This window comes from Leptinotarsa decemlineata, unplaced genomic scaffold (genome assembly GCF_025532065.1).
Source record: "Leptinotarsa decemlineata unplaced genomic scaffold, Ldec_3_MD MMD2_tig00003335_RagTag_RagTag, whole genome shotgun sequence".
Taxonomy (NCBI): domain Eukaryota; kingdom Metazoa; phylum Arthropoda; class Insecta; order Coleoptera; family Chrysomelidae; genus Leptinotarsa; species Leptinotarsa decemlineata.
The window spans coordinates 4,522,082-4,539,945 of record NW_027412587.1 but is presented as its reverse complement, the minus strand read 5'-3'; the positions used below and the strand labels follow the sequence as shown (position 1 = coordinate 4,539,945).

The following is a 17,864-nucleotide window of genomic DNA, read 5'->3' as shown; positions in this document are numbered from 1 at the left end:
ATACTCCCCAGACCTCTCGCTAAGCGACTACCATCTTTTCAATCAATTCGATGACTTTCTCACCGGTAAAACATTCGCCAACCAGGACCAGGCAAAAACTGACAAAACTTTTGAAACAACCAATATTTGATTTTCCTTCAGGTGAGTAAATCGATTATTCAATTGCCAATCTTGAAACTTGTAGTCCAAATGTGTATTAAACATTTTCTTGTATTTACCCTTCACTCTGTATAACCTTACAGATATGAAAGGAGACATGCAATAATAATTCATCTTCAATCTATTTTTGTCCTCAAAGGAATTACTTCCGATTTTCATAACCATACATGAGTTCAATCTATTAGTTGCAATGACACACGTACCTGCGCAACATTCCACCTGAGCATTCTATAATATCCTCCTACATCAAGGTTTATTGCCTTTTAAAACGGATCGATAAATCACATAAATTATACGAGGGAAAGTTGAATTTTTTGGGGTCTTCTGTCTATAACACAATTGGATGCTGTTGTTGATGTGTTCCAATGGAAAGTAAATGTAAAGTTTCTGAACCCATAGACAGATAGTACCGAAAAAGTAGATATCGATAAAGATGACACGAAAATGATGAATTGATAAACAGAAATCTATGAAAGCAGTTGCTTGGATTGCTGTTTTGTACACTGTCCCGTGAAAGTCTCACAATAAAATGTCGCTTAAATATTTTTTATTCAATTATTGAAACATTTTTATAATGTTACTTTTCCTCCGATATCCTCTCTTGCCGAGAGAGGGCTATCTTGTCTTGTAGCGCCTTCGCCAATATGACCCAACACCTAGTATTGCTTAGACTTTCAAGACAGAGAAAAATTTTTTCGTTTCAAACAAGACTAACAAAAAGAGTAAGAAAAATACATTTCAGAATCTTCACCTGGATGGCTTTCAAATGAATATTTCAAGTAAATCAAATATATTTTTCCATTATTCAAAGTTGACATGATATTCTAGAAAGATGTACTTATAACAGTCAAATTGAATCTGTCCATGCACATTTTATGAATAACGAATAAAAAATTGATTATTGAAGTGGAATTATCGACCTACTAAATGACCTGTTGATACCACTACGGGCCCTACAAATATTTAAACAATGGAATATTGGTATTAATTTACGTTTTTTTCTTAGAGACAAGTCACGATTATGGGACAAAGCAGATTTCAATACCAGATCACACAAAATTATTCAGCCATTTAAAAATAACGAAATACTCGTTATTGTGTGTAAGTAGCTTTGATTTGTATTGAAAATCGATTCAATTCTAATTGTTTAATTTAGTGGACTGTATGTACATCTGACTTGTTCAAAAGATAAAACAAAACGGTCGGTTGGCAACAAACTCACAAAGGTTTGAACGAACAATACAGTGTATCAAGTATATCAAAAGTAATACATTCTTCATGCAACAAATGATCACAAACACTCATAAGTATTTTCTTGGAAGTATCCAAAGTTTTTGATGGCCTAAATCACGAATATTCGTATCAGAAATATCTGGTTTTTAAACCTTCATGTACAATTTGTGTGATGGTTCATTTCGTGATTTACGATTTTTTTGAAAATGCAAAACATTCTCTGTGACATTATTATTAGTATCATCATATTCAAGTTTTGAAATAAAAAATCATATGCTCACCATAAATGGACGTTACGAGTTTGGCAGATGTAAACATAAGGTAGAGACCATAAACGGCCACTGCATGGAGATAGGCGAAGAGAATGATATTCCTCCAGACCAGAATCAGCTTCCTCTCGCTGGGTTTTACCACTTCCGGAGGGATAAAGTTGGCTGATACCTCGTCGTCGTGTTCGTGCAGAACTCCGGTAGGGATGTTTGAGGTGTTTGGCGCCATATTTGTTTGACTGGAATCCAAAAGAATTAATTAGTATGTCGAATTAATTAGTAAACACACATCTAAACATATTGTTATAAATCATGCCTTAAAGAAAATGAAGCCGGCCGCCAGTGGTGGCCATAAACCAATTATGGCGTAGCTAAGAACGCGCGAATGTAATGGTCGCTGCCGCTCTAGACGCAGCGAGAATAATGCTACCGATTTTGATGGAATTTCGGCGAAATTTTCTTGCGCATTCAGTCAAGTGGAAGTTACAGTGCGGTACGCGAAGCCATCTATTAAGGCGATAGACATTCGAATAAAAGTTGAAGTGTTTATTGTATTTGAAGTGAAATAAAGTTAAGTTTGATTATGCAGTGTTAGTCAATTATTGGTTAACCCACGGGGAAAAACGTAACAATATGTACATATGTACAGTTAGTAACACAATATCCACATATTCAGATGAAAAAGTCTATTGTTGAAAAAATACATCTGTGTAGCATTTCCTGTTCATAAATTTTCAATCGTGATTTGAAAATTGAAATATTGGAAAACGTTTCACATTCATGTCAGGCTTGTTGAAGTTTTCAGTACTTTGTAACAATTTTTACACGTCTGTCACGTCGTGACGTCACTGATATGACGTCAGTTACTGAATTATTCTCTCGAATTTGCTATGGAAACACGAATTTTATGCACCAAATAAAACAACATGTTTTGTACAACTGTGAAGGTGAATTTACATTGTCTGGAATATATTAAAAATAAATATTTCTTGGCGTGGTTTTTTGTGGCGATAACTTATCGCTTTTAAACGACTTGTCTTGAAAATATTATTCAATGTTTTCAGTAAAATCTTATTCAAAAATTTTCCTGTCTGAAAAAAATAAGTTCAAAATAACTAAATAATACTTCTCTTCAATTTCAAGTTACTTTCAAGAAGATGTATGTTGATCATAATAGTGGTAGTGATACCCCATTAGATATATCTAAGAAATTATAAAACCTTCTACGTTATGGAGTATCTATTCAATGTTGAAAAGTACACTGAATGTTAAAGAAAATATTGATATAAGAAAGTTTTCAAAATTGGTCCCGCCCATTAAGAACAAAAGCGTCGGATACCAAGAAAAGAAATCTAAAGTTTTATCAAGGGATGATATCAATAAATTTATTCAAGATGCTGATAACGAAACAAATTTATAAGGTACAGATATAGGTAATCATAATTTTGTAAAATTAGTAGGAATTTCAATATTTTTTATTTGTAGGTTGTCCTAATTTTGACTATTGACTATTAAAATACCTGATACGAAAACCTATTGCATAAGAAGGTTTACTGTTTCAAATTCTGATCATATTGACAGATTATTTTTGAAATAATCAAGAGGAGTATGTATCAACCAACATGTGGAATTAAATAAAATAGGAGAAATTCCCAGCTTGATTGCAAAATGGTGTAAGAGCTACATAGGTCACTGTTTCAGGAGAACCTCTGTAACTCTTCTGGCCATTGCAGGGGGCAACATTACATAGCAGATGCATATACAGGGAGTAACTGAATAAATTTAAAACATTTAAGGAGGTGATTTTTCATCAAAAAAAGATAGGATCTTTCATAAAAAGAAACTTCATTGGATCATCCCTTGTTAAGATACAGCCGCTTAAAGGGGGTACATAAAATTTGTATAACAATTTTTTTCACAAGCACTGAAAAAGTTACAATTTTGAAATTAACCTGACCTTTTGTACTACCAAAAAGACACTTAGCCAATAATTTATTTGGTTTACCTCATGGTTGTAAGGGGTGGAAAACGCAACCCCTGAAATTTATTTACAATGTAACTTTTTGTCTTCTTATTTGTCTATCATTTAAAAATGTTTTCCGATAGCCTCATTCATTTTAAAAAAAAATGTCTCTTGGGTTTTTTGCCCAAAATAAACCAGTTCGCAGCAAAAAATTATTTTACGAACAACTACAGAGATACATCGTCATAAATGCGAACTGGATTTATTGTAATTTTGTAGTTAGTACCTGCATTAAACGATTAAAGGGTAATAAACAAAACTAATTTATTAATAACAAAACACACAACATGTAGAAATCATAGTAAATGTTCAATATGTCTACCTTCAGACATTATACATGCGTCTAGACGTCGGCGCATTGAGCCACGTATTCGCTCAAATATTCCTGGAGTCCCTTTGATTACCCTGTACGCATCGATGATGCGGTTTCTTAAGTCTTCTACATCGCGAACAGGAGTACGATAAACCAAATGCTATAAATGGCCCCAAATAAAGAAATCGAGAGGATTGAGATCCGGGAACCAAGCGGGCCAGTTCTGTGATCCTCCTCGACCTATCCATTGATTTGAATATGTTTCAGTTAAATACTGACGTGCTACTTGACTAAAATGGGCGGGAGCCCCATCTTGCATAAAAAACATATCCCTTCTGACGCCCAAAGGAACTTCCTCCAGCAGTACTGGATGCACTTCTCTTAAAAATTGAACGTATGCCTCACCATTTAATCGAGGAGGTAAAAATGAGGCCCAATTAAATCATCCCCAATAACTCCGAACCACACGTTAAGAGAAAACTGTTCTTGATGGTTAGTTTCGACAATAGCGTGATGGTTTTCATCAGCCCATATGTGGTAATTATGAAAATTAATAATCTTGTCCCGAGAAAAACTACATTCGTCTGTGAATTCAGAAAGTCACAATTTCTTCTAATCATTTTCAGCATCCAATTGCAAAATTCAAGACGGTTCGGAAAGTCTCGCGGTAACCGTGCCTTTACTCGTTGGAGATGGTAAGGGTATAAGAATTGTTCCTTTAAAATTCGAAATACCGTCATATGATCAACATTTAGCTGGAAAGCAATCTTTCTAGTACTGGTAGTAGGTTGTTCTTCAATCAAATTAAGCACTGCTTCCTCAAGCTGTGGTGTTCGTACTTCTCGATGGCGACCACAATCCTGCGTTCTTTTATCTAATGAACCATATTCTCGTAATCGTTGATGAAGTCGAGCAAATATTCTATGTGAAGGATGCTGCCGTTGAGGATACATTTCAGCATATCTTCTAGAAGCTTCTAACCCATTCCCCTGCGACAGTCCGTAAACGTAATGTATATCAGCCATTTCCTCATTTGTGTATGCCATTTTAATAACAAGTGAATTATTAAAGTAACAAATTAAAAACAGAACAACAACACACAATTAGTAATAATTCAATTTCGAAAATTAACAAACTGATAGCGTCATATCAATTTAATTGTCACTATCGCTAATAGCGTCTTACTAGATAGATTAGTTTCGTATTTTCGCATTTATGACGATGTATCTCTGTAGTTGTTCGTAAAATGATTTTTTGCTGCGAACCGGTTTATTTTGGGCAAAAAACCCACGAGACATTTTTTGTTTAGAATGAAACATGCTATTGGAAATAAATTTTAGGGGTTGTGTTTTCCACCCCTTACAACCATGGGGAAAACCAAATAAAATTTTGGCTAAGTGTCTTTTTGGTAGTACAAAACGCCAGGTTAATTTCAATATTGTAACTTCTTTAGTGCTTGTGAAAAAAATTGTTATACAAATTTTATGTACCCCCTTTAAGGGGTACATTAACAAGGGATGCTCCAATGAAGTTTCTTTATATGAAAGATCCTATCTTTTTTTCGATGAGGAATTGAAATGTATGTATTACATACATTTATTACATTATTAATATTTATGAACATCAATATGAAAAGTACAATTAGAACAACTGCTGATATTATTACCTTGCTATGTTGAAGAGCTTTGTAATATATTTACAGTTGACAATTTTATGGGCATTAACATTTAATTCTTGAAGTGAAGAGGACGATGCTGTAACGCTGGAGCTAGCTGTAGCAATTATTCTTTCAGCAATAGCCTTTTTATAAGAAATAGATTGATCGATATTGTAAACTTCCATCCTCTGTGCTTCTCAATAGCCGTTATATTCGCTTCTGATTCTGCTAGCAAAGAAGCAGAAGACCTTTTGAAACAGTGACCTGTATATTCCTTTGGTTCCGGGAGGTTCAGAAACTCAGCAATGGTAGAGGGCATTTTCCCAAACGTGTTTATATACCAACTGGGTCGGCACTGCATTTATAATTTGAGTATTTCAGAAAAAAACCGTTGATGATTGATAACAGAAGAGCGTAATGCAACGTATTTATTAAAATAGTCAATGTTTTTTCTAACAATGCAAAAAAACGATCTATATTCTTTTTTGTATTTGAAATTTGAAGAATCAATGATTTATCCATTAATTTAATGTCTTCTATTAATAAATAGCACAGAAAATGTTAGCAACTTCTATCTTACTTTTAACACTCATATCATGAATAGCTAACTTTATTATATATGTTTTTAATTTTAACTATAATTGTAGAGATAGAAACTACCTCTAGTTTCTCTTCACGAATCTTATAATGCTCAATTGTGTTTCGCAATGGTGAATTCATCAGAGCTATCTTGCTAACGTTCAGTGTTGAAATGTTTAGGTATTTATTCTTTTATAAACGTTGGACAATTAGCCATTTTGATCATTAGTATTGATATCAGTGAAGCTAATTGAACAGATTAATGGCAAAATTTGTTATTGGTTGATAACATTTACTGGTGGTTGAATCATAAATGACATAGTGGGACAATGTTCTCTCAATCAGTAACTCATGTATATACGTTAATTGGGCAATATGGTACCCAATTTCTCAATAAAATGACCCCTGAAATATTCAACACACATTGTGAACAAGTAGTCTCTGATGTATGCAAGAAAATTTGATAACTACTTACAACATTTTATTAGTGTTTCTGAACACAATGAATAATTTTCATGTTCTTTAAAATTGTTTGGAAATGTTCCCTGGAATCTGTAGAAGTTCCCTGAAATTCCTCCTTCATTTTCACAGTTTGCATCTCACACTGTGCAAACTATGAACAAATTGATAATCTGTTCAGAAAGGGTGCCTAACGAATTTAAAGAGTTAAGTGGAACAGACAACTATGTGCAACCAAAACTTTGCAAGAAATACAGATCAGTAATAGTTAAGAAGACTAAAAGATCGTCAGATTTGAGACTATTGAATTTTGTGTTGGGCCTCAGTTAGGTGTTAGGAATCACACGTTAAAAGGTAAGACCTCGTTAATCCTTAGCTCGCACAAGTTTCGACTTCTGAGGGTTGTCGTTCGTAGGGGTGCGACAGCTGATTAACGGAAAAACAGATTTTAAACAGATTTTTAAACAGTGTGTTTATCACATTCTGGACAAATTTGCTGTTGCAATCAGAAATACCACTATTTTTATGGATAAGCCTCGATTAATGAAAGAAATTTCAAGCGTGATTGTACTACTGTATGGGCACTCACTTGAAAGTTTTTCTTGATTGATTCAAAATTGTGATTACTTCAAAGATGGTGGAATTGAACTGAACCAATACCATTGAAAGCAGAGTTTCTTTATAAGACAATCCACCTTTCGCCTAATGCTATTCATAACCTATTATTTTTATGCATAGCAGTTTTTCATGACTTTGAATATGCCTAATGAACGTTTTGACGAAGACAATGAGACTTTTTTTGCTGTTACAGGGAGGAGTACGATAAATAAATATTCTGCTTTTTACACTGCCAACACAGCAGCACTTGTTTAAGTAAATCTGCAAAAGAAACTAATCAAGTTTCATTCATTATTAACTTATTAACGACATGAAAAGGCACAATACTATATAGTTCATAATCTCTTGATAATTGGTGGTTATATAACTTTAAGAAGTTCAATTGATCGAAAACTTGTCATTAAAATGAGAAGATATACACAATACCTCAGTTTATAATCTGCTGTAATCATTGGTGTAAATATAACTGAAGAAGTTTTACTTGCTGTCAACTTGTTAGTAATATGAGAAGGCACAGATGTCATTTCTGCTGCTAATTAATATATAACTCGACAAATTGTATTAAAAAATCTACACAAGGTTATACATACACTTTAGAATCATTTGTAATCATTGAGGCAAATATAAATGTACTTACTTTGAATGTGTTAATAATATGAGACTGCAAAAATAGTTGTTATTTTGGGTTATTACATAATTTAACAAGTTTGACTGAATGGTAATGGTATTAATGATATGATTTCTGGTTCAAATGTAACTTAATGAGTTTCATTTACTGTTAATTTACTATTTATTTACTGTTAATAATATAAGAAGGCACATATGTAACTTTTTGGTGAAAATATAATTCAACAATTGAGAGATTTTTGGGAAAGAAAAGTGTTGGTTTTTTGTATCTCCTTCTCTACCATTCTACCATCTCCACCTTTATAAAAAAATGTGGAAACCTTTCTAGGAAAGAAAGCAATTAATTTCAAAATAAACTCTCAATATGTAGATTATGCAAATAAGTAACAATTACTTTTAAATGAATTACACAAAAGAAAAAATACTTTCGAAACAGTTACTTTTATGTGAACATTGAATTATACAAAAAACACTATTCATTTTGTACTCCAAACATTCGATATGGAATTCAATCAGATATCATTTTATTAACCGAAAACAAATACTTAAGAATCTTTTGTAAACATTGTTCTAAAAATAATTGAATAAGTTTTACTTACTGTAAACTTGTTACCGATATAACTTAACAAGTTACACACTGTCAACTTGTTAATATGAGAAGTAACGAATACTTTATCTAATAAACTGTTATGCTCACTGGTGCAAAAATAATTCAACAAGTTTGACTGACCGGACACTTATTAAATATGTTTGAAAGCCCAAGTACTTCATCGTATCACAGTTAGAACACCAGAATCCAGAAAAACCTTGTAGATTATCTAAACTGATAGTTTAGCACCTTCAGGTACAGGGAACGTCACCATCCGCAAGAACGACAAATACCTGTCAATCATCCGCTTGACCTTGGAACCGAAACCGAACTTACCTCCGCACCCCAACGGCCCACCCCCTTTTCCCAACCAGGTGTACTTACTCGTCATCCTCGAGAACAAAAGGAAAAACAACTTAAACGTCACACCGAGAAACATCTAGACAACACCAATTTTTTAAAAGAAACAAATCCAAACCTATCACAAGGGTTTTCGTCCTGCGATGGCTCCATCGGGTTGAAGCAGAATACATGACGGAGGGGTCGTATCGACTGACTGTGCGTCGCGACGACCGCCGACGGGACGGTAAAGGTCACGGGATCGCAAGGGTGGTGGGGGAATCGGGTGACTAGCGGTTTTTTTTAAGGATCAATTTCGCGAGAAATTCTGATGTTGGACGAGAAAGGGTGGGATAGACCCAGGGGGTTCGTTTTTAGAAAAGATAGCTTGACCAGTCGAATACAATAAATACAGGGTGAGCCAAAAAAAGGTTAGGTCGACCAAAAGGTTGAGTTTCAAGCCATTCTTCTCAAAATGAACTTTTAAAATCATGACCGAACTCATGTTACTCTGTAAGGAGCAGAACAGCATGCGCTGAGTTCATTTTTCCATTCTGGAAATTTTCTATATTTTCATGCGTTCTTTAAATGTTCTTCTTATTTGACCTATGTAAAACATCGAACATGATACATATGGCAGGTCATAAAATTTAAAACCTTCTGAAAATCTTACAGTAAACTGACTGTATTACTTTGTTGATTTTCTTAACAACTATGACTCATACCGACGCAGATTACGAATTAACGCTTCAACTTTCATCTATTAAAGACATCGAATTTGATTTGTGGTAGTGTATGGTTGAAGATCGACCTGAAGCACGTCTATACCGATCCGAATTGTAGTACAGTCAAATTGTATTTTTGATTTAAGATGGCTCATTCAACTTAGTATTGAGAAGCTGCATTCTTGATTCAAGTTAGTTTATTTTAATTTTATTGTTAAAAAGTTGTTTATTGATCTTTCAGTGAAGTAGCGAGTTAAACTTCTTGTCTTTCTACAAGGTAAGTGGTTTAGTTGAATTATTGTTATTATTATTAGCCGTTGCAAAAGTATTCTAAAAACGTTTATTCATCAACATTACAATTGGTTGTTTGAAACTTGTTTCTAATCATTGATATCCCTTTATCAATAGTAAAATTTATTCACTTTTTAATCAAATATTATGTTCTTTTTAACGCGTCCATTTCGATTATTATAAATACTTATAAATCGATTGTAAAGTCTGTACTCATTTGCTAAAATTAAAAACCTTAAAAAAATATGTTTCGATTGAAATCACTAATTTCCAATTCTATTATTATCCGTAGACTTTGGGCTGTTTCTGATTGTACAGACATTCTTATCGTAAGCCCTTCATAGTGTCAAGACAATGCAGAATAAATTCAAAAATTGAAGCAGAGCGTGCTAGGAATCACACGTTAAAAGGTAAGATCTCGTTAGTCCTTGGCTCGCACAAGTTTCGACTTGTGCGAAAGAGTTGTCGTTCCTATGGTGGCGACAGCTGGTTAACGAAAAAACAGATTTTGAAGGATTATTTTTAAACAAAAAAATTGAGGACTGCAATGTTCACTATATAATTAGTTCATGAAAGCTAATATTTTTGAGGAATAGTTTGAAAACACATTGATCCCAAATTTGGATGCTAATAGTGTAATAGTTCTTGACACCGCTTCCTATCATTCGCGACAGCTCATCAAAGTACCGAAAAAAATTCGAGGAAAGATGAAATACAAAAGTTTTTTAATGAATAAAATGTATATTTTGACGATAACTATACCAAAAACCAACTACTTGAAGTTTCACAGACAAAAACATTTGAAAAAGTGTATGCCCTTGAGAGTATTGCTGAAAAGTATGGACACACCATACTGACACTTCCCCCCTATTTTTGTGTTTTCAATCCCATCGAGTTGATTTGGGGAAAATTGAAACAAAGCATAAGGCGTGAAAATAATTTTCCAAAATTTGATAAGTAGGAAATACAGCTAATGACAGAAGAATTATCGAATATTACCGAAAAAGATTGTCAGAAAAGGCACTCACATATATATATATATATATATATATATATATATATATATATATATATATATATATATATATGTGTGTGTGAGTAAGTAGTATTAAGAAGTATTTTCAATCATCGCTCTGTTATTTGAATCCCTACTTTCCCTTGTCACCTATATAAACGAAATATTTATTATATATTCTTTTTTGCACCGTATCTTCGAAACAAAGCACCCTATCAAAGGACAAAATATCCTTAGAATAGTTCACAAGAAAGTAGTTACAGTAATTGCTATCTCCTTTTCTTTGGAAGATTTCCATAAAATGTTATATAAAAATGAAGAAGTAAAGAGCCAAAGCCTTTTCTTTCCAAAACATTATCTCTCCTTAAAATATACTTTCAATTCATATAAGATTCCTCTTGGCTGGGATTAAATCAAATAGGTGAATGAATGTCATTACGATGTCATCGATGACATAAGCAGATCAAGCTTATTCCATACCATTCAAAATCGTAATTTATGAATAAATTGTGTGTATTTTCTATAATAATGTTATTCAATTTGGTACTGAAGAGCCTTAGGGCAAGTGTCTTAAGGCGAAACATCGATGTATACCAGTGAGGATGACAGTGTTCCATGTAAGTGTAATTTGTTACCATTCATTTAAAGTAGAACTCATGTGAATTATATCTGATTTTTATTCCACAACGAATGTTTAAAATACAAACTGAGTAGAGAAAAGTATCTTCTGTATAATTCAGTGTTCATATAGAAGTATTTGTTTCGAAATATTTTTTTTCTTTCGTGTAATTCCATGTTTATATGAAAGTGCTGTTTCAGGAGGACTTTCTTTCAGTTTGTGTCTGAAAGGTACTTCTTCGCATGATCTACACTTCCATGTATAGAGCTACTCATTTTCAAATTGATTACTTCCTTCCTTTCTTTGGAAGATTCTCTCATCCATTTTTTTGTATCAGATGGAGTCGTAGAAAGCCAAAAACTTTCTTTCCCAAAAAATTAATCACTCCTAACCCCTTCAATTCGAAATATAAATTGTTTTGAAAATATATTTCAACCTTTTTTGTAAATTGAATAAAAATGTTATTTTACAAAGTAGGTCCCTCTGAAGTAATACTTTCTTGTTCCAAATTTTCGTATGAAATGGTAAAAAACGGGGCTTTCACGTTTCTCAATAGGTTTTTCAAGTATGCTATTTAACTTTGAATTTCTGTTTCGCATGAATGACTGACTCTGAAATTGGACTGGATTCCGTAAAAGCAATATCTTTATTTTGATGTCTGGCTGTAGACTACAATTCCAAGAATTTATTCAAACGTAGAAAGTGAATTTACATCCATGAAATTGTTTAGTTTCATCAATTGGAATGATTCCTTTCTCCAAAAAGTTATTATCAATATTCAAAAAAAGGCTGAATTATCGGAAAGTAAATTTCAACAATGTTGAAAATTTACATTTATTGAAAAAGGAATATTAATTTTGAGTTTTTGGCAGAATTTTAACCCTCAGTCGTCAAGTATTGAGATAACTTTTTTTTGAGTTTTGTGGATTTCATGAGATTTAAATAAAACGATTAATCCATAATACTAACTCTAGTATATTATCCTAAACTTAGTAAGGGAAAGTTCTTCTATTATAACTAAAAGAAGTAGATTTGTGCATCGAACATCATGTCTACTGAAGGTTTTTAGACTGTAAAAGTTTACTTCACAAAAGTAATCATTAGCTTAATGCCAACAGAAAATTGTAGAGTGAATCCCAACCACTAGACACATTTCAAAATATAATAGCGCAAAAAATATCTTTATTTACGACATCACATCAGAAACCTCTAAAATATTATGCATGTTATAGACATGCTCTTGAATCACTCTATATATTTAAAAAACCCGCATCAAAATCCGTTGCGTAGTTTTAAAGATCTAAGCATACATAGGAAAAGACAGCGGGAAGCGACTTCGTTTTATACTATGTAGTGATAATCAAACACCGAAAATGCAATAATCAATTATTTAAACACGACAGTCACAACCTTTGACCAGTCCTTGAATTTAACGAAGGTCTTCGACATGAATTGCTATTGAAACATTTGAAAATTATGGCATTCGAAGGACTGCATCAGATATACTCAAGAAATACCCATCGAAACTAATTCAACAACTCAAAGTTGTAAACGAAACAAGCACTGATTTGAATATGAAAACCGGCGTACCGCAGGGAACGGCATTGGACCTTTTTAGTTTTCGGTTTACATTAATAATATGACATAAATAAATAACTTTAAGGGTTACATACTGTTATACTGACGATACTGCTCTTATTTCTACAAATTACTTTAGACAGGGGGTTAAAAATACTACAGAGATAAATATGAAAAAAAATCACATGGTTTTCAAAAATATGATACCAACATACATCAGTGAAACAAAGTATATAACTTTCACTTCCACAATCCGAGACCAACCAAAGAACAAAAAAGAACCTTACGGTAATATTACATAATCAGTCATGTGGCAAGAAAAGAAGTTGTAATTGTCATTCGATAGAAAAATGGACATCTATTAAATACTTTGGAGTATTGTCAAACCAACACCTCAAATGAACCGAGCCCATAAGCTAAATATGTGTAAAAATATTACGGGTATTGATATCTAAATTTTATGATCTGCGTGAAACCTTACCAAAAAAAATACACTCAGGTATTCTTTACTCGTTGAGTGAGTTTCAAATTATTACATTCTAGCTTGGGAAGCTGCATACAATACCTCACTTACTCTTTCATAAACTGCTCAAAATTCATTACTCGAAATAATTTTCAATTAAACACCTCAACACAGCGACTGAATTATTGAATATCAACCCAATTCATATATACCACTAGATGGAAGACCAATTCAATATAATTTTTCCATAAAACTGCTTTCCAAAATTCTTTTAACTATTGTCTATTTTATGAGCCGAAATTATACAATTTTCTCCTCAAAAATTACATTGCTTCACTACTTACTTGTTTGTAAACTCTTCAAATGAATAATTGTAATAGTGCTTGATATGCAGAATTTGTAAGACAGGCTTTGAAGCCTAGTGTGAATTTCTTCAAGTGAACACACTGAATTTTCTACATTTTCTAAATAAACTGAATTCAGTATTTCTGATAGATTCGGCCGTTACTTGATGAAGATCTACAGGCTGATTCACGGTGGATGGCACATTAGACGTTTCTGGTGAACCAGACAACGGATCACTTTGAAAATTTAATGGAGAGCATATTCTGTCCGAGAAGTTGATCCAAATGCATTGAAATTGTTCTGAATTCGTATAAATTTCTTGAGGTTCATTGGCGGTAGATTCGGATACATTTCATTGAACTTTCTACATGTTCTGCTGATAATTTTGTCACACTGTCCAAAAATAATAAACAAATTCATAAGAACTTCGTTTGAATAGTTTTGTTCCATCGTTTTGAAGGTATTTGCAACTTCTGAAGTGACGAAAATGTCGATATTATTAGGAGAATATCACAACGCTACTGTCAAATAGTAATCATGGCCTGCTTACCAAATACCGAATGGAAATACCATTCTGAAGGGACATTTTCACAAATAAATGTTCATAAGTCCGAAACTTGAGTAGTTAGGTATAGGTATGATATACATAGAAAGAAAGCAAATTTCAGCAGCTTTCCGAATTTTCAATAATATACAGGGTGTTCCATTTAAAATAATAAAATTTCAGCAACTTTTTCAAGCAAACGAAAAAACTGTATTTTTTTACCACCCTGTATTGAAGTAACGGAGATTAGGCTGACGTGTGGGAAGTGTCCAAGTATCACCTAACTCCAAACCAAATTTCGATATCATAGTACTTCTTAACTAAAAGATATCGGCATTTTTAGAAGTCATGATTTTCGAAGAAAAAAATTGAAATAATTTTTATTTCGAAAACGGTAACAGATAGGTATAGGGAAATATCAAGAAAAGTTGTCGGGCAATTGTTGGAGATTCCAAAAATAATATTATGTACAGAGTGTTCCATTTGAAAAATCAAAGTTGCTACTGCTTTCTAATAGAAGCGGCAACACCGCATTGTCGAAAATATTTTAGTTGGCTAGAGAATGTCCGAATATGCCCTCCATTAAATTTTCAAAGTGATCCGTTGTCTGGTTCAACAGAAACGTCTAATGTGCCATCCACCGTGAATCAGCCTGTATAGTGATTTCATAAACTACATCTTACGATCTGATTTTCACTTTATTTAAAAAAAATATATCACATGTTTCGCTATTGGGATATATTTTTTGAAAATAAAGTTTGTGAAGATTAGTAGTTTTTTCGCAGTAAATTCACTGCGAAAAAGCTACTGTGATAGCGAAACATGTGATGAATTTGTTGAAAATAAAGTTTGTGAAAATCAGTAGTTTTTCGCAGTGAATTCAAAAGCTACTGAATTCGCAAATTCAGTAGCTTTTGAATTCGCAAATTCAGTAGCTTTTTTGCAATGCGAAACATATGATACATTTTTTGAATATAAAGTTTGTGAAAATCAGTAGTTTTATTCGTAGTGAATTCACTGTGGAAAAGCTACTGTGACAGCGAAACATGTCGTAATATATGTTCTGAAAATTAAGTTTGTGAATATCAGTAGCTTTTTCGTAATGAATTCACTGCGAAACATTTGATATATTTTTTGAAAATGAAGTTTGTGAATTCACTTCAGTGAATAGTAGCTTTTTCATAGCGAATTGATTGCGAAAAAGCTACTGTGATAACGAAACATGTGATATATTTTTTGAAAATAAAGTTCGTGAAGATCAGTAGCAGTGAATTCACTGCGAAAAAGCTACTGTGACAGCGAAACATATCGTGATATATTTTTTGAAAATTAAGTTTGTGAATATCAGTAGCTTTTTCGTAATGAATTCACTGCGAAACATGTGATATATTTTTTGAAAATGAAGTTTGTGAATTCACTTCAGTGAATAGTAGCTTTTTCATAGCGAATTCATTGCGAAAAAGCTACTGTGATAGCGAAACATGTGATATATATTTTTTGAAAATAAAGTTCGTGAAGACCAGTAGCTTTTTTGCAGTGAATTCACTGCGAAAAAGCTACTGTGACAGTGAAACATGTCGTGATATATTTTTTGAAAATTAAGTTTGTTAAATCAGTAGCTTTTTCGTAATGAATTCACTGCGAAACATGTGATATATTTTTTGAAAATGAAGTTTGTGAATTCACTTCAGTGAATAGTAGCTTTTTCATAGCGAATTGATTGCGAAAAAGCTACTGTGATAACGAAACATGTGATATATTTTTTGAAAATAAAGTTCGTGAAGATCAGTAGCAGTGAATTCACTGCGAAAAAGCTACTGTGACAGCGAAACATATCGTGATATATTTTTTGAAAATTAAGTTTGTGAATATCAGTAGCTTTTTCGTAATGAATTCACTGCGAAACATGTGATATATTTTTTGAAAATGAAGTTTGTGAATTCACTTCAGTGAATAGTAGCTTTTTCATAGCGAATTCATTGCGAAAAAGCTACTGTGATAGCGAAACATGTGATATATTTTTTGAAAATAAAGTTCGTGAAGACCAGTAGCTTTTTTGCAGTGAATTCACTGCGAAAAAGCTACTGTGACAGTGAAACATGTCGTGATATATTTTTTGAAAATTAAGTTTGTTAAATCAGTAGCTTTTTCGTAATGAATTCACTGCGAAACATGTGATATATTTTTTGAAAATGAAGTTTGTGAATTCACTTCAGTGAATAGTAGCTTTTTCATAGCGAATTGATTGCGAAAAAGCTACTGTGATAACGAAACATGTGATATATTTTTTGAAAATAAAGTTCGTGAAGATCAGTAGCAGTGAATTCACTGCGAAAAAGCTACTGTGACAGCGAAACATATCGTGATATATTTTTTGAAAATTAAGTTTGTGAATATCAGTAGCTTTTTCGTAATGAATTCACTGCGAAACATGTGATATATTTTTTGAAAATGAAGTTTGTGAATTCACTTCAGTGAATAGTAGCTTTTTCATAGCGAATTCATTGCGAAAAAGCTACTGTGATAGCGAAACATGTGATATATTTTTTGAAAATAAAGTTCGTGAAGACCAGTAGCTTTTTTGCAGTGAATTCACTGCGAAAAAGCTACTGTGACAGTGAAACATGTGATATATTTTTTGAAAATGAAGTTTGTGAATTCATTTCAGTGAATAGTAGCTTTTTCATAGCGAAAAAGCTACTGTGATAGCGAAACATGTGATATATTTTTTGAAAATAAAGTTCGTGAAGACCAGTAGCTTTTTCGCAGTGAATTCACTGCGAAAAAGCTACTGTGACAGCGAAACATGTCGTGATATATTTTTTTAAAATTAAGTTTGTGAAATCAGTAGCTTTTTCGTGATGAATTCACTGCGAAACATGTGATATATTTTTTGAAAATGAAGTTTGTGAATTCACTTCAGTGAATAGTAGCTTTTTCATAGCGAATTGATTGCGAAAAAGCTACTGTGATAGCCAAACATGTGATATATTTTTTGAAAATAAAGTTCGTGATGAATTCACTGCGAAAAAGCTACTGTGATAGTGAAACATGTTATATATTTTTTGAAAATGAAGTTCGTGAAGATCAGATCGTAAGGTGAAGTTTATGAAATGATTTGAATTTCACGCACTTGAAATCTGTTTTGCATCTTTTCAATCGTATAATATCCCAAGTACTGTGAATGAATCAAATGAAAGGTATTTAACTTTTCTAAATAATTCTCGACAAGAAAAGTTCAAGTTCAAAGGAAATACTGGTTCAGTGATTGTATTCATGTCGCTGGAATCATAACAATAGTTGCAATAAAACTATTCAAAGTAATTGTTGATTAGGAATTAACGTTAACCAGTTACTCTCATTTCATCTCTTTATGTTCACCTTGAATCAATTTTTCCATGACCAATACAAAGCGCATG

The 17,864-nt window shown here is 32.7% G+C and overlaps 1 protein-coding gene across 4 annotated transcripts in view; it reads right to left on the bottom strand.

Moving 5' to 3' along the window:
* Window positions 1-17,864, bottom strand: part of LOC111508054 (acyl-CoA Delta-9 desaturase) — a 40,236-nt gene that overhangs the window by 14,377 nt on the left and 7,995 nt on the right. For 2 of the 4 annotated variants that reach the window (XM_074177985.1, XM_074177986.1), the window contains exon 2: window positions 1,674-1,900. In XM_074177985.1, the coding sequence (XP_074034086.1) occupies window positions 1,674-1,890 (217 nt within the window). In that variant the 5' untranslated portion in view covers window positions 1,891-1,900. Of the gene's footprint in view, window positions 1-1,673; window positions 1,901-7,281; window positions 7,408-9,004; window positions 9,055-17,864 lie in introns of those variants that run through there. The other 2 variants (XM_074177984.1, XM_074177983.1) reach the window with 2 other exon arrangements.